This window comes from Tauraco erythrolophus, chromosome 11 (genome assembly GCF_009769465.1).
Source record: "Tauraco erythrolophus isolate bTauEry1 chromosome 11, bTauEry1.pri, whole genome shotgun sequence".
NCBI lineage: Eukaryota > Metazoa > Chordata > Aves > Musophagiformes > Musophagidae > Tauraco > Tauraco erythrolophus.
Window position 1 is genome coordinate 937,013 of NC_141475.1, and position 21,373 is coordinate 958,385.

General features: G+C 49.7%; 1 protein-coding gene across 3 annotated transcripts; it reads right to left on the bottom strand.

Moving 5' to 3' along the window:
• Window positions 1-1,973: 1,973 nt before the first annotated feature.
• Window positions 1,974-21,009, bottom strand: STK25 (serine/threonine kinase 25). 3 transcript variants are annotated; one of them, XM_009983820.2, is made up of 11 exons: window positions 20,887-21,009; window positions 14,247-14,477; window positions 12,993-13,049; window positions 11,800-11,908; window positions 10,420-10,577; window positions 9,159-9,344; window positions 8,806-8,951; window positions 7,851-7,965; window positions 7,500-7,571; window positions 3,729-3,865; window positions 1,974-2,377 (listed from the first exon to the last, which is right to left on the bottom strand). In XM_009983820.2, the coding sequence occupies exons 1-11, from the start codon at window positions 20,935-20,937 to the stop codon at window positions 2,338-2,340; spliced, it is 1,302 nt and encodes a 433-aa protein (XP_009982122.1). In that variant the 5' UTR covers window positions 20,938-21,009; the 3' UTR covers window positions 1,974-2,337. The 3 variants fall into 3 exon arrangements, with proteins under 3 accessions (XP_009982122.1, XP_009982124.2, XP_009982123.1); XM_009983822.2 differs by lacking the exon at window positions 14,247-14,477 and having other exon boundaries at window positions 20,887-20,984; XM_009983821.2 differs by lacking the exon at window positions 20,887-21,009 and having other exon boundaries at window positions 14,297-14,373.
• Between the last annotated feature and the right edge of the window lie 364 nt (window positions 21,010-21,373).

A 21,373-nucleotide genomic window follows, 5' to 3' on the forward strand; every position in this document is an offset into this window, starting at 1 on the left:
CAGGGACACCTTCCACTACACCAGGTTGCCCAAAGCCCCATCCAACCTGGCCTTGAACACTGCCAGGGATGGGGCAGCCACAGCTTCTCTGGGCAACCTGTGCCAGTGCCTCACCACCCTCAGAGTGATGTACAGCAGGCAGGAAGATGCAGGCGAAGACCAAGAAGAACGCAAAGAAAACTTGCTTGAACAAAGAACTTTTTCCCTAATAATGCAAAGTTACACCAGCTTCGTTTGTTTTGTTACTTTATTGAAAGTGGCAGATCCCTTTCAACGCTTTTAAAAACTAAAACCGTTGTTGCTTTGAATACTGGACGAAGTTTGTGGGGATTGTTTCCTTTAAAAAGTTCACTCGTCACACTGCAGTGCACGTGAGTCATAACACCAGGTACCTTATGGAGACGTTTCCTACCGTCATGAACAGCAACTTGAGCAGCAGCAGGAGCCCTTCAGCTGCCTTTCTGCTGGACTGCAGCTTCTGCCTTCCGCCTCAGCACCTTTCCTGTCTACACCTTAACTCCTTCCCCTGAGGAAAAAATGGGTTTGTTCTGTTCTTCCTAAATGCAGGCTCCGAGAACGGCTCCCTCCCCAGAGAAACACCACGCTGCAGCAGCTCTCCAGCAAGAGCAAACAGCAGCACCTCTTCTCCGCTGGACGAGCTCACAGTGTTTGCTGAGCCTGTGTTTATCCAGCAGAGTGGAAGAGTAAAGGATAGTCATGAGCTGGAGCAAACACTGCACGCCGGGATGAGGGAACACAAGGTCCTTCTGAGCTACTTTTAGCCCAGCACCTACAACCGGCAGGTCTGACTCGACGTACCAAAAAAATCAAGCCCTGTCACTGACAACGTGACCTCTTGTTTCAAAAAATGCTGAACAGCTACAGCTTTTGTTCTCAGCAGCTTCGGGGTGAGCCACATCATTCACACACAAACATCCAGACAGAAAGATCTGGATATCTAAGGTCCTGCTGACTTAATGGGAATATCTTTACAATTAGAGAGCAGATCTCTAAGCAACCAGCAATCAGAAGTTATGTTCCTAAGCCTACGTGCATTTTCCTGAATTAAAGATTTGCTTGATAAACTAGTAGCTTGATAAACTAGGGAAGCAAACCTAGTTGGGGATGGTTCCACTAGAAATACGGCTGCAGATGCTTTAATTTCTCTGCCAGCAAACACCACCAGAGCTTGTCAACTGGAGCCGAGCCCTGGCTCCAGCGAGTTTAGATCCCAGATTGCCAGAAGAGCCAGAAATGGAACGTGGAGAAGAAGGGGACGGAGGCCTAGAGCAGCTTTTGCAAACCCCAGCCAGACCACACAGACACCACTGCTGCCAGCCAGGCAGTTTGCCCCTTTCTGTAGGGGACAGGTTTCTTGCCTCGAGAACTGCTGCGCAGCATCGATCTGCCTTCTGAACCGAAGCCCCATCAGCGCTCTTGGCTGTCGTGTTCTCCTCACCCCCTTTTTCATCCTTCTGCAACATTTGGGCACGTGCAGTAGGTGGCTACTCAGCTTAGAGACTACAGCTGCCAAACCTGCGTACCCAGTTGCTCCAGCTGCAGAAAGCAGCAAGGAAAGGGACTGCACCAGCTCCCAAACCAAACATAACCACTTTGCCTTCCAGTCCCTGCAGAGCCAAGGCAGTTCTGCTGTTGCCTGCATTAGATGAACCAAGGACTAACACAAAATGATGTCCCAGAGCCAAAAAAAAAGTACAGTCAGCAAACCCATCCTCCTGTGGAACAAGCTGGGAAAGAGCAGCAGCGTATTAGCTCCGCTGCTGGTCTACTTGAAAGCTTTTCATTCCGAGTGTGTGAAGGAGTTGAAGCAATCCTCCAGAACAACTGGAGAGCTGCTCTAACTTTCCCAGAGGCTGTAACGTGTGGAGAGCTTCCAAACATACCTGCACTCACACATCACTGCTCACAAACACTTCTTTAGGAAGGGCAGGAGGCTAAATCCATCAGAAAGATATCCCAATGGAAGAGAATCTCCCTCTTTTCCAGCAGCCAGGCATTTACCAGTAACAAGCTGTGAATCAAACCAAGCCAAAATGGATACATCCATAGGGAAACAATTAAAAACTGCATTGATTACATCGTAAAAACAATTAGACCACCCATCTCGGGTTCTGCAAAAGGTCTAAATTGTACTTGCATCGCAAACCCCACCCTGGGTTATCATGGAAACACGTGTAATATGAAGGCTCTGAAATGTCCTGGAGTCCGTAACACAATGTTACATCCAACAGCAGATGGGCTGGATTAGAGATGTAGTTCTTACGAAGCTGGAAAAAAATCCTTCCCCCCTCAAGACAGCCGCAGGGAACGCAGGTGTCAGCGGGCAGAAGTCAGGTGGTTCCGACTGTGTGAAAACCTGCAAGAAAGAACAACGGGTGGAACTGGTCACTGCTGCCCACGTCAAGCCCTCACCAGGACGGCGGCCCGCACGCAGTGCACCAGCCAGCGGGTCAAGAGGTAAGTCTGGAGGCATTTGTCCTCACTCCCGTTGGCACTACCAGTTTTCCAGATGAAGGAGTCTTGAAAGAAGAAACCAGAAATTTAACAAAAAGCCAAGGCGGCATTTTTTCAATTTCAGGCTAAGAAAAAGAAAAATGAGGCTGAGAAATTTTGAACACGAGTGTCTTACAGTGAGAAACCAACCAGGGCCTGGGAAGTTTTGGGAACCTCCAGAAAACCCATTCTCTGGCACTCCTGCGCCATCCAGTGGTGCCATTTCTGGGCTGAGAGAAGGGAACGACACTGAAACAGCTGCTCTGCAGTCACCCAACACACATCTGCTCAGCCAGAGGCTGGAGCTTTTGCAGGCATCACCAGCCTGCTTTCCGGGAGCTCTGTGGGGCAGCCAGAAGACACAAGAGTGTTCTCTTTCCACCTTTAGATTCCTCATCCTCATTCCTTGAAAGCCTGAATGGCTTAGTAAGAGAAGCCCTCAAGGACAGCCAGTATTTTCAGTCCTTAATATCTAAGGCTCTTCTTCCTTGCTTGACATTTCCAGCCTTCTAGCCAGTGGAGGGCCAAATGTGAAGTTTCTTGGCTGGTAAGGAAAGGGTGAGATTTAGGACAGCCTGCTGTGAAAGGGAAAAAAGCCAAATTAACCTTAAATAAACCCTGCTGAAGCTGTGATCAGCACCTGGTGTTGCCTGCACTGCATGGATGTGACTGTGCCCACAACGGAAGAAAGGTTCACGTGGCACCTGCTGAGCAGCAAAGAACTTCCTTCTACCAGACTACGCTCCTGCACTGGTTTAATAAGTAACTGACTTCAGGAAAAACAGAGTTTCCTCCTCCCTGAAGCTGGGCAAGCAGAGCAACTGGCTGCACGTAAAGCACATTCCTTGCAATGAAACAGATCCTCGCTATTCCAGACGCAATCCCAGTGACATTTTACATAGTCTTTGCTGCCTGGGTAACAGGACCAGCAGGATGTCATATATATATATATATATGCAGGATGGAGGTGAACTGCAGCATCTTCCTGTGCTCTGCAACATTCACCTACACTACAGAAACCTGTTCAGTGTAAGAACAGACCTCGGAGGCAGGAAGAACTGCTTCCATTAAATGAAAAAAGGAGAAGTGACTTAGGGACTATTAGGTCAGCTGTCACCACTATTCACTTGACTGCCCAGGACCAACCTTCACCACAGCGATGGAGTACAACAGTAGTTCAGTTCACCGCCAGCTCCACCCCAGAGGACACTCACCTTTGTACCCGCTCCACCATGTGTGCTATCAGTTTGTCAGAGATGCCAGGGCAGGACTCCTCGGCCAAGCTAAAGGCATTCTCCAGCTCCTCCATAGCTCCCACGTTGCCTCCAGTCTGCTTGTGCTTATCTTTAAGCTGCGACCCAGAAAGAGTGAGTTAGTTCCTTGCACAAAGCACTGGTCAAGCAGTGCAGTACAGACATTAAGTCCCTTTCCCTTTTAGTATGACTCCACAAGGGTGCAGGAGGGCACTCACATTCTTCCTAAAAAAAATACAGAAGGGCTCTTTTTGTAGGTCAGGAAGATGGAAGTCCAATGTCTGGAGCTCAGACTTTCCTCCACGTACTAACAGCAATTGAAGTCATAGAATCATGGAATGGTTTGGGTTGGAAGGGACCTCAAAGACCATCTAGTTCCAACCCCCCTGCCATGGGCAGGGACACCCTCCACTACACCAGGTTGCCCAAAGCCTCATCCAAACTGGCCTTGAATGCTTCCAGGGATGGGGCAGCCACAACTTCTCTAGGCAACCTGTTCCAGTGCCTCACCAGTTTGTTAAGTCCTTAACAAACAGGCCCTGATGTACTCTTAAACAAACTAAATGATACCAGAAATGGATCAACAGCCCTGAAAACCCGTAAGTAGTAACAGAACAAAGAAGTCCAGCTGCACCTGAACCAGTACTGTCACCTCTGCTGCTAACGACAGCTTAGCACCCAGATGAACACAAAGGCTTGCAGGAAATACCATGACACCAGGAGTTAGTCACCACCATGTTTAATAACCACAAAAGAGTTTGAGTTGCTTCTAGTGAGTGGGAGGCTGAGGGAGACAACTGCCACACTGCAGCTCCTGAGCCACTTGGCCTCCAACACTCCTCCCCAGGAGAGCGCTTTCCCCAGGGGGAGAGGGGAAGGAAGCCCCCACACCGAGACCTCCATGTGCAACATCCGACCTAGATGAGCACTCCTGTTCGCATCTGTCATGGTGAGTGCCCTGCAACGAGGCCTCACCAGCCACAAGTCTACTTGCACGTGGTTCCAGCTGTTAATTTGAAATAGCTAAATCTCCACCATTAAGGAACTCCTGATGCTGAGCCTGAAGGAGTCTGTCCTTGGAAAAACCACCGTCTCTGCAGCGTTTCCTTCAGAGCAGCTCATGCGGCTGCCCTTTCTCTAGTGCACATCGTTAGCGATGAGCTGAACAAAAACCCAACCCTTTTGTTGAACGAGCAGAGTCTGCCAGCTAATCACTGTCCACTTCGATTAAGCTCCCGTTAGGCTACGCTGATTAAAGGGCTTTACATAAGCCTCACAGTTCTTTGCCTGCAATTCTGGGATCAGCCCTTCCTGTTGTTGGAGCTCACCTTTTCCCCACGGTCCAGAAAGCAGGACACTGTGAATGTTAATCCCCAGCTGGACCCATCCCTGTGCTCCAGGTTCCCCACCGGACACAAACGGTTCCTGGCCAAAAAGGGCCACTGCCTCTTCAGTGGGGTAGCTGCTCACTAACACAAAGCCTCAGCAGCGGGAGCAGCTCGCACACGCCTCTGCTCAGCCCGAAGTGGCAGGGGGCACGGAGGGCAACTTGATTACACATCAAGGACACGGGTTTCTTGGGCCAAAAATAGTTGTGATGCTAAAGCCAAGGATTTGATTTGACGGCTACCTGACCAAAGACTGCCTGCCTCAGAAGGAGACGACACACAGGGTCTGTCCTGCAGGTCAGTTGCCAGTTTATCATCTGCCTTTGATGCCAAGTCACTGACCTTTAGCTTGCCCAGCTGTGATGTGAGCAGCCTGTGATGTGAGCAGTCTGCATTACCCGCTGCAGAAGAGCTTCCGGAGGTTAGCAGGGGACTCGAGGGCTGTACTGCGCAACGCCTTACAGGTTGGCTTTTATTCCCTGCTTGGCCCTCCAGGCCCAAACCCCTCAGCTTTCCTCCCTGCCCCAGAAAGGGCAGACCGGTTTCCAGATTTGCAGTTGCCCACATCTGTGTCAGTGACTCACCATGGGTCATTTTCAATGTTAACATCCGATAATACACATGGAGGGAAGGCACATGAAATCTTACTGATATGCTGTTCATAACCTTTTAATTCCCAAAGCTCAGCCTCAGCCCTTTCAGAGAAAGAGGTGATGAAGACCTAGCAGGTCTAAGAGGTGCTGCTACAACGGTGAGAAGGAGAGGGTCTCCTGTTGGTAAGAAACCAGAACTGAAAAGAACAACATACGCAACCAGCAGCGAAGCACATTTCCTACTTGCAGACTTGGAGAAAAGTTTGCTTCCAACCCCCTGCTGCTGCACACAGAAGCCAGGTTATTTCAGAGAGGTCCCAGAACCTTCTCTGCACCTGAGTTCCCCGAGTGGGATCAGCTGAGCTGGCAGGAAAGTCTAATCAAGGGAAGGGAGGATCAGCAAGTCTGGGGCAAGGGAGTCAAACTAGGAGAAATGGAATGCCCCAGGAAGCCGCTTCCCGCCTGGAACTGGTGCAGCAACACTGGTAAGGAGAAGCACAAAGATGCACTCATTGAGAAACAGACATCAGTGATTACGCTGCACGAACAAACTGCCTGCATCAGAAACTGGCATTATTTTTATCCGATTTTATCTCACAAGTCTGGGCCTACAAGATCCAGACCATCCGCCTCATGCTCTGAACTGTGGAAGTCAACTTCCAAACTCTCAATTTCCAAAGCAGTGCTCTCAAGAGTACCACATGCCTGCTTTTCAGCACGGCCTCTGCTTCCCACCCTGCAGCAAACCCTCTTTCTACACAGCCCTACACTTGAGAAAAGAGCTTAAGCCCAGAGACTGTCTCTGAAAAAGCCCAGCTTTCTGCTGGGCCACCCCTGCAACACCCTCAGGATCCAGAAAAGAGCAAGTCATCAGGCCCAGAGAAAGGGTCTCTGTAACCCAGCACCCCCAGAACCCCAAGGCACAGTGTAAGCTATGCCTTCCAAAGCAGAACCTCCTTTCCTTCACTCCTGCTGGGAACAGCAACTGGAGCCCTTAGCCAGAAGTCCCCTTGTGACTATCATCCTCTTTTCCACCCTTAACACACCGCTCAGCTGGAAAGACAATTCAGCTCCCTGCTCATACAGACACTATCCCATAACTAACAGTAGCTTTAATTCAACTCCACGTCCCCACCTGGAACACAAGGCCGGGAAACAGAGCGGATTTTCCCAACCCGATTTTCCCTGCCTACCTTCCACAGGCTTTATGGTAGGTAGCTCCTTAGCTTTGGCGAGCCAGTGATAGCAGCCATGTGTAAATCAAGAAGATGGCTCAGGAACTGGCGAAGCCAACTGCTGCCCTAACCCTGCCACGTTCCCCTCAGTGACTCTGCTACGGGCAGAGAATCGAGCACGAGGGCAGGGAACTTGCCCGGCCACAGCAAGCTCTAACCCCGGCCTGCCCTAACAGGAGCTGCACTCCAGGCACGGAGACCAGGGACATGAGAGTCCGCAGTCGCCTCTAGGCATTGGTAAGTCTAAGGCACAGGTAAGAAGCTGGCACTCCTCTGCCTTGTCCTCACCAGAAGACACCACAGTAACGCTATGCTTCCGGGAATACCAGTATATCGGAGAGGACACGCCAGGGACATACTCACCTTCCTAAAACACAGTAGGAAATGCTTCACAGTCCCTTAACCCTAACAGATACCTCACTCCACCTCCCTTCTCCAAATCCTTCCCATTTACTTAGCCGTGTCAAGTATCTGTCCATCTCCAACCACCACAGACACCAAGAAGGTTCTACTCACCTCCCCGAAAACTGGGTGAACAAGCGTGGAGAGACACTGCGACCGTGGTTGCCTCTTGATGGGCTCCGTAGGCTAGAAACAACACGAAGAGAAGTTATGAGCACAGGCAAAGGCTCCCAGGGCACACAGACTACTAAGCCTTTGGTAAATTCACAGCACCTCAACGGCAGTCCCATCGCCGGGCCTCAGGGAAGCCACAGATTGCAGTGCCCTGGCAATGTGAAAGAGGCAACTCTGGGGCACTAGCCCTTGATACCAGACTAATGTCAACTTCAGACAGAACACGAGTGACTGATAGCTTCCCCAAGACCCTCAGAAGCCCACTTCTGAGAGAACAGACAGCAACCAGACCTTCTGGGAACTATGAAGAGCCATTCCTTTGTGCAGCTTGCTCAAGGAGTTGGGGCGAATAGTTGGTGGGAATGTCCAGATTGGACCCTGGTCTCCATCCTCTGTGTCTCCATCACTGCAAATGAAAAAGGAGAGATTGAGATAATGCCTCAGCTCCACACACTGGGTGTTCCACCCATGCATTCCTAGCGTCACAAGCTCTGATTGTCTTATCACCACAGGGCTCCAGGCACTTCCCTACCCAGCAAAAAATCCTGAAGAGAAACCACTTCAGTCTCTAGAGCCCATATAGAGCACCACAGCGATCTGAGCTAAGTACTACATCATGTTTCCAAATCACTACAACCACCTTTCTGCTCTAGCCAGCTTGGAGACAGTTTCAAGTGCTAGTTATATTTAGGAGAATTTCCTAGGAGAATTTAGAGACGATCCAAGCTCACGATTTGAGGGGCCAGCCTTAGATGCTGCAAGCCAACCTCCCAGTCATCGGTCAGTTGAGTCGCTGCCACTACAGGTGCAGAGCTTCTCTGCAACACCAGCCTGGCACAAAGTGTCCTTTCCTCACCCAAGGCTCATCCCCTCATCGTCCTCCACACCAGCAGCAAAGCTCTCCATGCATGACTCCACAAACACATGCACACAGCTGCTGTCACCGTCAGTAAAGCGACAGGAGCCTTGTTTTCCTAGTTACACAGCCTAGGTATTTCTTGTTAGCACCTCTAATTCCTCACGCTCAAGGAGGCTCCACAGGTTAAGGAGCGGAACAGAGTACCAGGTCCCACTGAACAGGAGGTAACAGCCTGTTTCTTCAGGCAGCAGATGCTCGCAGGTCGCCCTGAGCTACCACAACATCTCCAGCCCAGGAGGGGAAAAGGACGCGAGCCGTTTGCAGTAGGCCACCCTGAGGCATGCAGGGTACAGCAGGGGCACCCCTCCAGGCAGGACATGTACGTACATATCGGAATCGCCAGAACTGGAATCTTCTCCATGGCCCTCCGACTTCCAGCGCTTGAATCGATCTATCAGCTCCATTAGGAATGAGGTCTTCTTGGTGTAGCGTGTGATGAACTTGTGCTTTAGCAACTCTTTAGCTGTCGGCCTCTGGAGCAAATAAGGAAAGCATGCTACATCTAACCATCTCTGGACACAAAACACGAGAGTGCACTGACTTCTGGGCTTGCCCATCCATTCTGCAAGCTCAGGGCTTCTTTCTCTCCAGGAGCCTTGCACCAAAAGGTCTTCCTACTAAATACATCTTTGACCTCTGGAATACTCTGCCCAAATTCACAGGCGGACAGCAATACTCACAAATCTAGGATCCTTATTGAGGCAGGCTTCCACAAACTCCTTGAAGGGCTTGCTGTGGTGACCCTCAAGCGTTGGAGGGTTATTTTTGGGAATCAGGAAGAGAACCCTCATAGGATGCAAGTCAGAATTTGGAGGCTCTCCCTTTGCTAGTTCAATGGCGGTAATTCCAAGGGACCAGATGTCTGCCTGAAAGAAGAGCAAGAACAGTGAGAGCACAGAACAGCAAACAGCACTTCTGCAACACAGCAGCACCCGACTTTAGCACAGCCAAAGGGCTGGTCACATAAAACCAGATAAGTTGTTTCATGTCTAACAGACAAACTCTCCCAACAGACCCCGAACCCTAAACAGGAAAGTATCATTCTTGCAACAAGCAGCACTTCCAATTCCTGTCTTTACCCTACCACCATCTCACACATAGCAGCACCAAGTAGCAACCCGCCTCCTGCACTGCCCTGGTTTTGGCTGGGACACAGTTAAGTTTTCCTTTTTAGCAGCCAGAAGAGCTCTGTGGTTTGGTTTTAGTCTGGGATTCGTTAGAAGAGTGTTGACGGTGCACTGATGTTTGTAGTTGGGGCTGAGACATCAAGGACTTTCCAGCTGCCGTGTTCTTGCCAGCGTGCAGGAGCACAACAGGATGGCCGGGACAGAGGGGCCACAACTCCCCTTAGGATTTGAACTTAGACTTAGGATTGAGGGCTGAATTGGCCAATGGAGTATTCCATATCATACAGCATCATGCCCAGTATAAAGATCAGGGTTAACTGGAAAGAAGGTCTTCTCCTCTTCTGGGGACTCTCAGAGTGCTGCCTCGCTGTCTTTTTGGGCCCCTCACTCATCCGCAATTGCGGTGTCAAGACTTATCTGTTTCGATCACCATTTCCAGGCCAGGTTGGATGAGGCTTTGGGCAACCTGGTGTAGTGGAGGGTGTCCCTGCCCATGGCAGGGGGGTTGGAACAAGATGATCTTTGAGGTCCCTTCCAACCCTAACCATTCTGTGATTCTATGATGCTATTAACCAGGACGGGACAGGCACCAGTCACTGGGTGGTGAGCAGTTATACTGTGCATCACTTGTTCATATATATTTTTATCATTATACATACATATGTATGCATATATAATTATTATTATATTATTAAATCGTTCTTCTCTCAACCCACAGGTCTCTTCCCCATCCCCTGGGGTGGGGAGGGTGAGCGAGCAGCTGTGTGGAGCTCAGTTGCCGGCCGGGCTAAACCACGACATGCACCCAGCTCACCTTGAAGTCGTAAGCAGACTGTTTGATGACCTCTGGTGCCATCCAGAATGGAGTCCCGACAAAGGTGTTTCTCTTGATTTGTGTGTCTGTCAACTGTCCAGCCACCCCAAAGTCGGCCAGTTTCACGTCTCCTTGTTCCGAAAGCAGCACGTTGGCAGCTGTTCGCACAAATAAGCATTAAGTCCACTGGTTTCTGAACCATCTCCAGCCCACACAGAACTGAATACTGAGAATGGACCTCCTGTGGCACCCTCCTCTACGCCAGCAAAAACACTCAGCTTGCATTTCCAGCCTCAGACTCATGCTCCCATTTCTGCTGAGTAACATGGCACAAGTTCAATACACCTGGCTGGATCAGAAGGGGACTATTTTCAGGATAGTGGCAAGAAGTAGATGTGAAGGGCCACATGGTCCCAGATACCTCAAACATTCTACCTTTTTTTCAGAGTAGCATTTGGCACAGGTTAAATGGGAGCTCTTCAGAAGGATCTGCTAAGTCCTGGTCTTGTACTGGTTCCTGCTCACTTGGCTTGAGACAGTGGCACTGCTCAGGATTTGAGACGAGGGGGGTTTGGTAGGACTTTTCATTCTCAGAGATCCTACCTACAAACCTCCAGCGTTTCCCTACTCTGCTGGCAGTCAACAGTCTTGCACAGCTTGCAGCGCTAGAAACATCTAGCCTCACATACACAATGGAATCTTTTCTACGTATCTCCCTGCATGAGGCTTCTCTGCTCTGCTTGTCCACACCCCCCCTGCAGAAGGTCAGAGCAGTTGGCATCCAACACTGGCCATGTCTCCACAGCATTGTCCTCCCGCCCTCCTCCTGTCCTTTGATGCTCCGTGCTTGGTGTAAGACCGCTTGTCAGGAGGCAGATGTCAGCGCTCTCTACGTTACAGACAGACAACGACTATAAAAATCAGTAACAGGACAAGCTGACACAAGCTGCCCTGACCTTCCAGTGCTGTGAACCCTGCCGTGAGGACAGCTCACCTTCACAGCAAGTTCTAAGCATGACGACCAGCGCACACACCCCTCGGGGTCCAGCAGTAAAGCAAATGTCCAGACATAACTGAGAGTCAGCTACAATCTGAACGTGCCTTTCACTGACTCCTTTGCTTTAGCCTCTGCCTGTCCAGAGGCTTCTCTACACATGCCAGAGAAGAGCTACAGATCCTGTTACTCTAAACCCTAAAGACCTGAAAAACAAGAGTTGCAATAAACTGACAAGCATCAGAGTCAGAAACAAGCAACCCAACAGGAAAAGCAGCACTAAGAAACGGTCTTTGAAACCTCTCAGATTATTGCTGTATAATGCTTCTGGATCTTCTGCTAGTAACATCCCTCACAAGAAAGAGAGCGGAGCTACCCACTCTTACCTTTGATGTCCCTGTGGATCTTCCTCTCAGAGTGTAGGTAATCCAAACCCTTTAGGATTTCTCTCAGGATAGTAGCTATGTAAGTCTCCTCCAGGGGTCCCGGCTTCAGCTGATAAAGGGCAGAAAGAAGACTTAAAGGAGAGTGACTGATGCCTCGGATTTTCCAGCCTCTCACTTTGTTACTTGGAAACCTTGGCCAAGCAGGTCATATTCAGCAGGAGGCACCTCCTGCACGCCTGCTGCGCATTCTGCAAGCAGAACACTGGGCTTCGCACCTGGCAAGGTTAAATGGAAAATCCTGGGGGAACTTTCTGTCAGTCTATTAACGGCTTCCCAGACAAACGGCAGGATGCTCATCTCTTGCTTTGGCCTGGATATACACTGGTGAACAGAACATCTTAACAGTTTCTCTTGTTCAAGTCTCTCTGCTAGCAGACAAGAACTTGAATTTCAGCCACTGCAACAGCACAAGGACAGCTTCTGCCCTCTGGCTGTGGAGTATTACATCAAAGCTCTTCTCCTTTCCATCAGTTCTCCTCTGAAGTCCTGCCTTTTCAGTGCAATAATTAAGGTTCTGACACAGAGATGACTTCTGCTGATGGCAGCCCCTCCATTACACCCTTCCTCCAAGTCACGACATCACCTTAGTTACTGCTCTGGAAAAACAGGCCTTATTGTCCTAAGGAGAAAAGCAAAGCCCTGTGACAGAATACAGCACAGCAGAACTTTGCCCACGTGTTTATTCTGCATTCGTATTCCCTTAAAACCTGGGGTACCTTGTTACATGTCATTTGTGTCATCATACACCTGGGAACCCTGCTCGTAGACCAGGTCCCTGCTGAGCTCGATGCCATGCAAGCACTGAACAATTCCACAGACTCTTATTAGGTGAGGCACGGATTCATGCTGCTCAAAAACAACTGGCTGCTGTCACATTTCAGTCCACTGGCTCTTCCCATTGTAAAGCAGCAGAACACACTGGAGAACTGCGCTTTGACAGCCGAGCTCCGTGCAAACATTTCCTCTGTCCTAGGACACGCATAACCAGCACGTCTGTCCTGCACTGCCCACCCTCCAGGCACAGGGCTGTCGAAAAGATGGTCTGTGCCAAGTGAGTGTCTGGCTCACGGGCATTTCACAAACCATGGCTCCAGACAACATTTTTCATGGTCCACAGCTTACTGCCTACTCACCAAATCCAGCGCTGAACCTCCTCCTAGGTACTCCATGATTATCCATAGCTTAGTGCCCTGCAAGCAAGAGCACAAATCAAGAGCAAAGCCAGTAACAAAAGCAGGCAGAAAAGTGAAACACTCCAGAGGCAGCAAGACACGAGTAGTCCTGTACACAATCCAAGAGATGCTGCACACCGCAGCTCTCAGAGGCGTATGGAGGGAGCTCCCAGCTTCCTCTGTCCTGCTGACAGAGCATTATAGTGGTGGACCTGCCCCCAACACATCTCTTTCTCTCAGTCTGCAGTTTTATCTGAGCAAGCTTAGTGCCACTACAGGCCCCAGACTACACAGCCCAGAGACAAGAATATTCTCAGGTTGGAACCATTTAACTTCGCTCCAGCAGATCTAGCACATCTTCTTGACAATGACAGGAGAGCTTTGCAGCCTTTGATCTCATTAACAGGACTGCCAGCTTGAAGGGTACAACCAGCAAGACCTTACTCCTCAGAGACGGGATAACCAGACTGAGGTTCTCAGAGTCCTGGCAGGAGATAAGCAGCAGATCCACGAAACCACAGCTTGCCTGGTGTTTTCAGGAGAAGGCTGAGAAAATGCATTATGGCCTTTGAAAAACACGTAAGGAATAACCTGGATCCAAAGAGCTCAAGAACTGTTTGCTACAGGCCCAGGGTTACATACACCTCCAGCAGCCAACGTGCAGGGGCTGCTTCTGGTCATCACTACCAGTAGCTTCCACTGGGGATTCCTGAACCTGTTGTCAATGGAAGTGGTATCAGCACTCCTCCAAAGACTTAGTTCCTGTTCTTTTCATCATTTCATCAGCAATGATGACCACAAAGCACAGTTTCAAGCTCCTCGTCTTTCCAGAGGCATAAAGGCCCCCATGGTGCTACCGTAAAACTGTGGTATTTTGAAAAAGTATTCCACAGACTTCCTTTCAAGAATGGTCAAACCAGGGAGGGATCTGCCACTTCAACAAAAAATTGTCCCTCCAGTGAAGTGCCCTGCCCTTGGGACCACACTGTACTGGGCAGGAGATTTTCATGTGCTTCCCAAGTGTCTTAAAGCCCAGCTTCCTACTAAGACCACATAAATAGGGTGAGTGGAGCCACTGCTGTTCCTGCTGCCACACCGACTCTCAAAGACTGGGCACCTCCCAGTGCTGTACGCCACCATCAGCTGCAGCACCCACAGAGAAGCCCACTCCATTCCCAAACTGTTGCCAAGAGAATTGGCATGGCTTTGTCCTACCTTCAAGTAGGATCCATAGTACCGGGTGATGTAAGGACTATCACACTGGCTGAGCACCGTAATCTCCTGCTGAATGTCCTCGATTTCATCCTCAGCCTCCTCCAGATCAATGATCTTGATAGCAACCACCTCCTTGGTGCGGTTGTCGATCCCTTTATACACTTCACCAAACGATCCTTTGCCGATCCGCTCCAGCTTGGTGAACAGCTCCTCAGGATCCACCCTGGAGTGCTAAACCGGAAAGCAGAGACAGGAAATGTCCATGAAATCCCGTGGTGGCCTGCAGAGCACCATGCATACCCACCCACCCAGCTCAGCTCCCTATCTACGCATCTACTGTGTTGTTTAATTCACCCAAAACTCACATGTCCTAAAAGGTCTCCACACGCTGAGAAACTTAACACAGAACACACCCAAGACGAGAAGAAGTTGCATCAAAAGCAGCGTGGGCAGCAGGTCGAGGGAGGAGATTCTGCCCCTCTACTCTACTCTCGTGGGACCCCACCTGGAACACTGTGTTCAGCTCTGGGGTCGCCAACACAAGGACATGTTGCTGCTGGAGCGGGTCCAGAGGAGGCCACCAAGATGATCTGAGAGCTGGAGCACCTCTGCTATGGAGACAGGCTGAGAGAGTTGGGGCTGTTCAGCCTGGAGAAGAGAAGGCTCCGGGGTGATCTTATCGCAGCCTTCCAGTACTTAAAGGGGGCTACAGGAAAGCTGGAGAGGGGCTTTAGACAAGGGCGTGTAGTGATAGGACAAGGGGCAATGGCTTTAAACTAAAAGAGGGGAGATTTAGATTGGATATAAGGAAGAGATTTTTTACAACAAGGGTGGTGAGGCACTGGCACAGGTTGCCCAGAGAAGCTGTGGCTGCCCCATCCCTGGAAGTGTTCAAGGCCAGGTTGGATGAGGCTTTGGGCAACCTGGTGTAGTGGAAGCTGTCCCTGCCCATGGCAGGGGGGTTGGAACTGGATGATCTTTGAGGTCCCTTCCAACCCAAACCATTCCATGATTCTATGATTCTATGTTTGCAGAGGGACCCTCACATCTTTTGAAAGGTCAGCAGCAAGGAGAGCAGACACCTGCCCATCCCAGAGGAGACAGGAGAGCTGAACAGGTACTCCGTCTGCAGACCTGCTTTTCTGGAACAGCCTCTCCTCTGTCTGGCATGCCCAGATGCAAAAGTAAACAGCATTCCCCACATTAGATAGGCATATCAACTGGGAAGCTACTAACACCATCATCATCATCATCGGAGAAATCCTAACTCTTTAACAGCAGCTACAAAGTCAACTCTTTATTAAGATAAGTAGGAACGAGAAAGGGAAGAAAGCAGAATAATTTTCTGATGCTATTTCATTCCACCCAGCTGCAGACCAAGAGGTCCTGCTCTGCTTCATGCTTCTAAAAGGCTCTTTGCGATGAGGTTTTCTGCCCTTTTAGAAAAAAATAAGTCTAGTTTAAAAAGAAAAAAAAAATTATCTGGAAAATGCAGCCTGAACTACAGGAAGCAGCCCTGCCGTTCCAGTGAGTTTTCCACACCCAGCACTTCTCAGTCTCACCTCCAACACGTCACCCAGAGGGACCACTCCCTTGCCTGGGCCTTGAGCTGGCGGATATTTTATCTGGGAACAGGGCAGCTGCATTTTTCCATCTACCACCAGGTTCCAGCAGCAGCAGGCCACCACGGAGCAGCCCAAGGTGCTGCTTAATGATTAAGCCAGCCAGTCATTACAGGTTGTTTGCCTTCTGTGCCCAGTGCATGGCTACTGGAGTATGCCGGGCCCAGAGCGAGCTTTCCCAGCAGCTCACTCAACAGGATTTCCATCCGCATTCCAGTGCAGCATACAGAAGGATAACCAAATATCCTTGTGTGTCCATGGGAACACCCAAACAGGCTGTACTTTGAACAAATGCACTGGAAACAGACTGGAGGGGATATGCAGAGATGAAAGGAACTAGAGATACACAACAGGGACTGAACAGAGGGAGGCAGGGGAAAGGAAGAGGACTTGAGCTTGAGGAATGCCAGGAGACAACAGGAGAACGATGACTGCAGCGCAGGGAGAACAGGCTGGCTAGTGAAGGCTCACAAGAGGCCAGGAGCAGCTTCCACCTCTTGACCAACTTAAGGCAGAGGCAGCAAGGTGGCCCGGACGCTACCCTGCGGTCACCTGCTGCACCGTAAAAAAAGCCACTCGCCACATCAGCCACTGCACATATCAGGGGGAAGGGAGAGAAGGAGGATCATCTCCTAGAAGCACCTGGTTCAGGTGGTAAAGGAAACACTACTCACACGAATCCTGCAGGGAAGCAACCCTGCAAGAAAACCTTCCTCCTGTCCCAAGTAATTTTTCCACGAGAAAAGAACTGGTGAGGTGTAAGTTACTGTCCCGCTCCTCAGCCCGGCATGGCACATCAAAGGATCAGGACTGATTCTCCAAGAGCAGGACATGAACCATACGAGCACCAGCTACTGCAGGCAGCTTTTGGGACAACCACCATTTTATCTATCGGGCTCTGTCATCACGGACAGCTTCCATACTTCAATGTCAGATTATCCCCATTTCTGCAGAACAAAGTAGTTCAGGTCAGGGTGGCGAAGGAGAGAAACCTTCCTGAGAAACACATGGAAACTTTGCCCAAGAGACTCAGGAAAATGATACAACTCTGACGGACCGAAGAGACAGGCCCACCACATCAGGTTGGAACCTGATTCATGTAGGTACTGGATTTACCTTCCCAGTACCTGTCACTTCAAAAACTGATCTGGAAATGCTTCGAAGCTCTCCAGTGACAGAGCAAGATATGACTCTAAGGAGGACCTGAGGACATGCATCCTTTGACAGAGCTGCCAAAAATCACACAAGTCACATCCAGCAACAGCCAGAACGTAGTGAACGAGTACGGGGCACAATGGCAGAGTCATTCCAGCCACGGTTACCAGACACCTGCTGCAGGACCAGAGTCTGCTAAGGAATTCCTTCTTTTTAGAGAGGAGGAAACAGGTACACCCCCAACTCAAGCAGGCCAACAGCAGGCCTGCCCAGTGGCACACCTCATGAACTACCATTGTGGACACCACAGAAGACATTGCCAGGTGATATTTTCATGGAAGCAATCCTGAATTCCCATGACAAATTAAGATAGCTAAAATCACGCTAGCCTGCAGGAGCTCTGACCCAGTGAAAGAGTTCCTGTTGGAGCTGCCACATGGCAACTCGCAGCTGATGAGCAAATGTTCAGATGGATGGGCACACAAGCCTCACCAGACAGCAGAATAGATGCAGTTATGCCAGGAAAGGAGAGCTGGGGGGGCAGGGGAGGAGAAGAACACATTCTGTGTAGCCTGACTCTCCCCCACCCCCCCAAATGTGCATCTGCAGCGCACTGCAATGAAGGGTGTCACAAGCATGACCTGTCTCTCTTCTAAACACAAACTGATCTCAGTGCCAGTCGTGTTGTCAGAGAACAGCCCTGGCTGCAAATTCAAGTTCTGGAGCTGCACAGCTATAAACACACCTAAAAAATTTCATTAGTAGAAGGTAACAGAACCCAGATCAAATGTTTTACACCTGCATAAACGAGCACAGATAACCAAAAGAAGCTTATTAGCACCTGTCAACCTTGCAACTGCTCACCAGTCTGAGATCTCTCTGTTTTCTTCCACGTTCACAGAACCTACCAGGGTTGCAAAATGGAGCTCTGGGCCAGGGTCTGAAGAGCAAGCTGACCAGCTGCTGCTCCTTGTTCTACTACAACGTGTAAAGCCAGAGTCTGAAGAGCAAGCTGACCAGCTGCTGCTCCTTCTTCTACTACACATGTAAAGCCTTTAAGGGATGGTCACCTCATCGTGGCATTTTGCTTGACTGAATGTCAGTTACACAGCAGTTCTGGAGCAAAAGGCCTCATGCTGTTTTCTCCCCATTGAGAGCAGTCAGACACCAGAGATGGCTCAGTCAGGCATAAACAGGCTCTGGGGGGAGAGCACACAAAGCACTATCTCGTTTGTACGTGCAGGAATAAGTATGAGAGGGATGAGGACAACCTACTAGCAATGTGCTCCACTTCTGCCCTCCAGGATCCAATCTGACAGCACAGGAAGGAAGGATGCTCTGTCATGACAGGTGTGGGGGTGTTTGCCATCACAACCGATGATGCTATGTTCTAAAACGGAGCGACTCGCTGCAGACATCAGGAATTAAGGACTGCAGTGTGTTAGTTAGGAGAAAAGCCTGGCAGTAACACCAGCTGCTTCATGGGAAAAGAATGGGTTTGGCAGCTCTGCCACCTCCGGCTGCAGAGGCATGATATACACAGGCTTTGAGAGGAGACGAGACAAGAAGGATAAATACCTACCCTCATTTCAAAGCTACTACCTGGAAAGATAAGCTGCATATTGGGAACAGAAGCAAACACCCTTTGAATCAGCTCGAGGATTTCTCCCTGGGTTGCATCTGGCTGGACCTCACTCTCAAAACAGTCATATTCAGCATCGTGAGTGAGAGGCACACCTGCATCTGCTGCATAGAACACCGAGAGGTGCTCCAACGCTTTCAGAAGTGAGAGTTTCCTTACTCTGGGGCAGGTCAGGAGCAGAATCACTGTTCTGTATGGGAGAAGCCTGTAACAGGATCAGATTGCCAAGGCCACAAGACTTTAAGAGCTGAAGGTGGCAGGGGGAGTTTGGCAGCCTCCAATGGTTTATATGGAACTACAGCAGCATTTAGAGTTATTCCTGATTAGAGCACATCCAAACCAGCCAAACAACAAACATCATTTTCCTCTGCCAAACACAGTGGAAGGAGGAAGTTGTTTTTAATAAACCTCAGCTACTGATCTCCTTTCCTTCATTGCCTCCTCTGCTCCCCAACTTCCCACCCAGCATTTACACACATTGCATGCTACACACTAAAAAACCTTTCCTGTCTATACAAAAGCCATGCACAGCTCTTTTCAGCTGCTAAACCTGGGACAGTTTTGAACTTCTGGAGTATAGACAAGAGGGAAGCTCGTGTTCGACACCTTGAAACACAGGGATTTGTCTGAGACTCCAAACTCGCTTCACAGGTTGTATTCTTTTGCTTCAAAGGAGCAAAGCATTACTTAGCCAGAGAACCTGAGCAGCTTCTTCAAGGTCACATAAGGAACAACAAAATTAGAAACAGAGCTCAGAGCAGAGCTTTAAACACTGTAATGCAAATACACCACCTAGCAGATAGAGCTCCCAACACAGGCCGGAGGCCCGCTGTGCTGTATGGACACAGCAAAGGGCAGCCAAGAAAAGGGACAGGGCCAGCTAGCAGAGCAACCCAGGGATTTGCCTAAGGTAACCCTTGCACATCGGCAACAGAACTGGGAACCAAAGGCAAGTCGAGCCTCCGACATCTCAATTCAAGTCTGAGTCTCCCAGTTTTCACAGTACTTCCCACCACTCCTTAAACTCTTGTGAACAGAACTTCAGGCCAATGCCTACTACCCTTTCAGCAAGCCCCAGTTACATAAAATTACAAGGCCCCACCAAGGATTCCTGAAGAGACCCAAGGAATGGACAACACAGACTGCTTTCCTCTTCCAGGATCAGACAGAGAGTCATGGCACGACAGAATCTAAGAATGCCTTACACTTGTGTGATAAATTCAGCGATAAGACCACTGGAACTCTGATAAGCTTCATTAGGGAACACCGTGTACAAAGAAGCTTCAGAGCAACCTCCTCTGTAGCTACAGCAGTTCTCAGCGCTAACCAGACAGTGTTCTTTCCTATCCCTTTCCATCCTCTCCCTGTACTATGACTCACTCAGGCGCTACATTTGCATTTAATTCCACATGCACTTTGGGGAAATGGTTTATGTGAAAGACAGCGTGCAAACTAAGATGTGCTGCAAACCAATTTTAAATCAGAAACGGCTTGGAGAAAGCATCATCTCAAACCACTACAGCTTTTAGCATTACAATTCTACACCTAGAAGCAGAAGGGAAAAACGCCAAAAATTCTCACAAACAAGACCTACGTTCAGTATTGACATCTGCCAACGATCCAACACGCCCCACAACCAAACTCAGAAGAAAGAAGATTCAAGCCAATACTATTAATGTGGTTTCGCTTCTAGTCCCACATCATGACATCACCTTTCCACTTTGCTCTTACGAAAACGTCATCACACAGCAGGATTTAACCACATCCACCGAGGCTGATACCTCTCTCAGAACAGTTAAATGTTCAGTATCAGATATTGCTGCCTCTCATGCATTAAGGTTACAAGCACTGTTTTTCTCAGGCTACTGCTGTAAACATGTAAGGTATGTCTGGCATAGCCTGCATGTCAGCTTTTCTGTTCCCATTTCTAGACTTCCCCTCCCAAAAATACTCAGAGAGCCAGTGATTCCTGCCTCCCTAGGAACAGCAAAGTTAATCTCAGAGAAAGGCACCACCCTGGGCAAAGAATTCCCCTTCTATATGGCTGGCAAGCTAACACTGTCCAGTCTACCACCACCGAGTAAGACACAAATCAATCAGCTAATAGGAGTAAGCTGAGACACGTGCAAGAGAGAGAGAGAGCAAAAAGTGATTTTCTGGGGGTGTTACATTTGTTCTTGATACAACAAGAGTTTAAAATAAATTTTTAATCGCCTCTTACCTGGCTGGCAAATTCTCTTAAGTGAGCCATGCCTACAGGATGGTCAGTCATCCGCTTCTGCAAAACCAGGGAGGGCTGGGTCGTCGTGGCACAGTGGGAAAGCGATGTCTTCTCATCCGCTGGTCAGCTGTGACAAGCACGAACACAACAGCTCTAACTCGAGCTTCTCAGAGCCTGGCTCATTCCCTAGAAGAGCTATCTGCACCTTTTTTCTCCTTGAACCCACCAGCCCATTCTAAGCATGCCAGCCCCTCCTCACAAACCTCACTTCCCAGTTCTTTCCAGTCGTGCCTTCCAGATGCACCAAGGAACCTCACTTTAACGATACACACTGACAAAGCCTCGGGCACCATTTTCCCCACCACCACCTCAGCGTGCTCCCCAGTACTACAGCTGCCCCTCCGGCACTATCCCCTCACCACCACTTCCAGCATCTTCCCCAGCACAGCCCGCAGCTTTCCCCTTAGACCTCCCTCTCTTCCCAGTG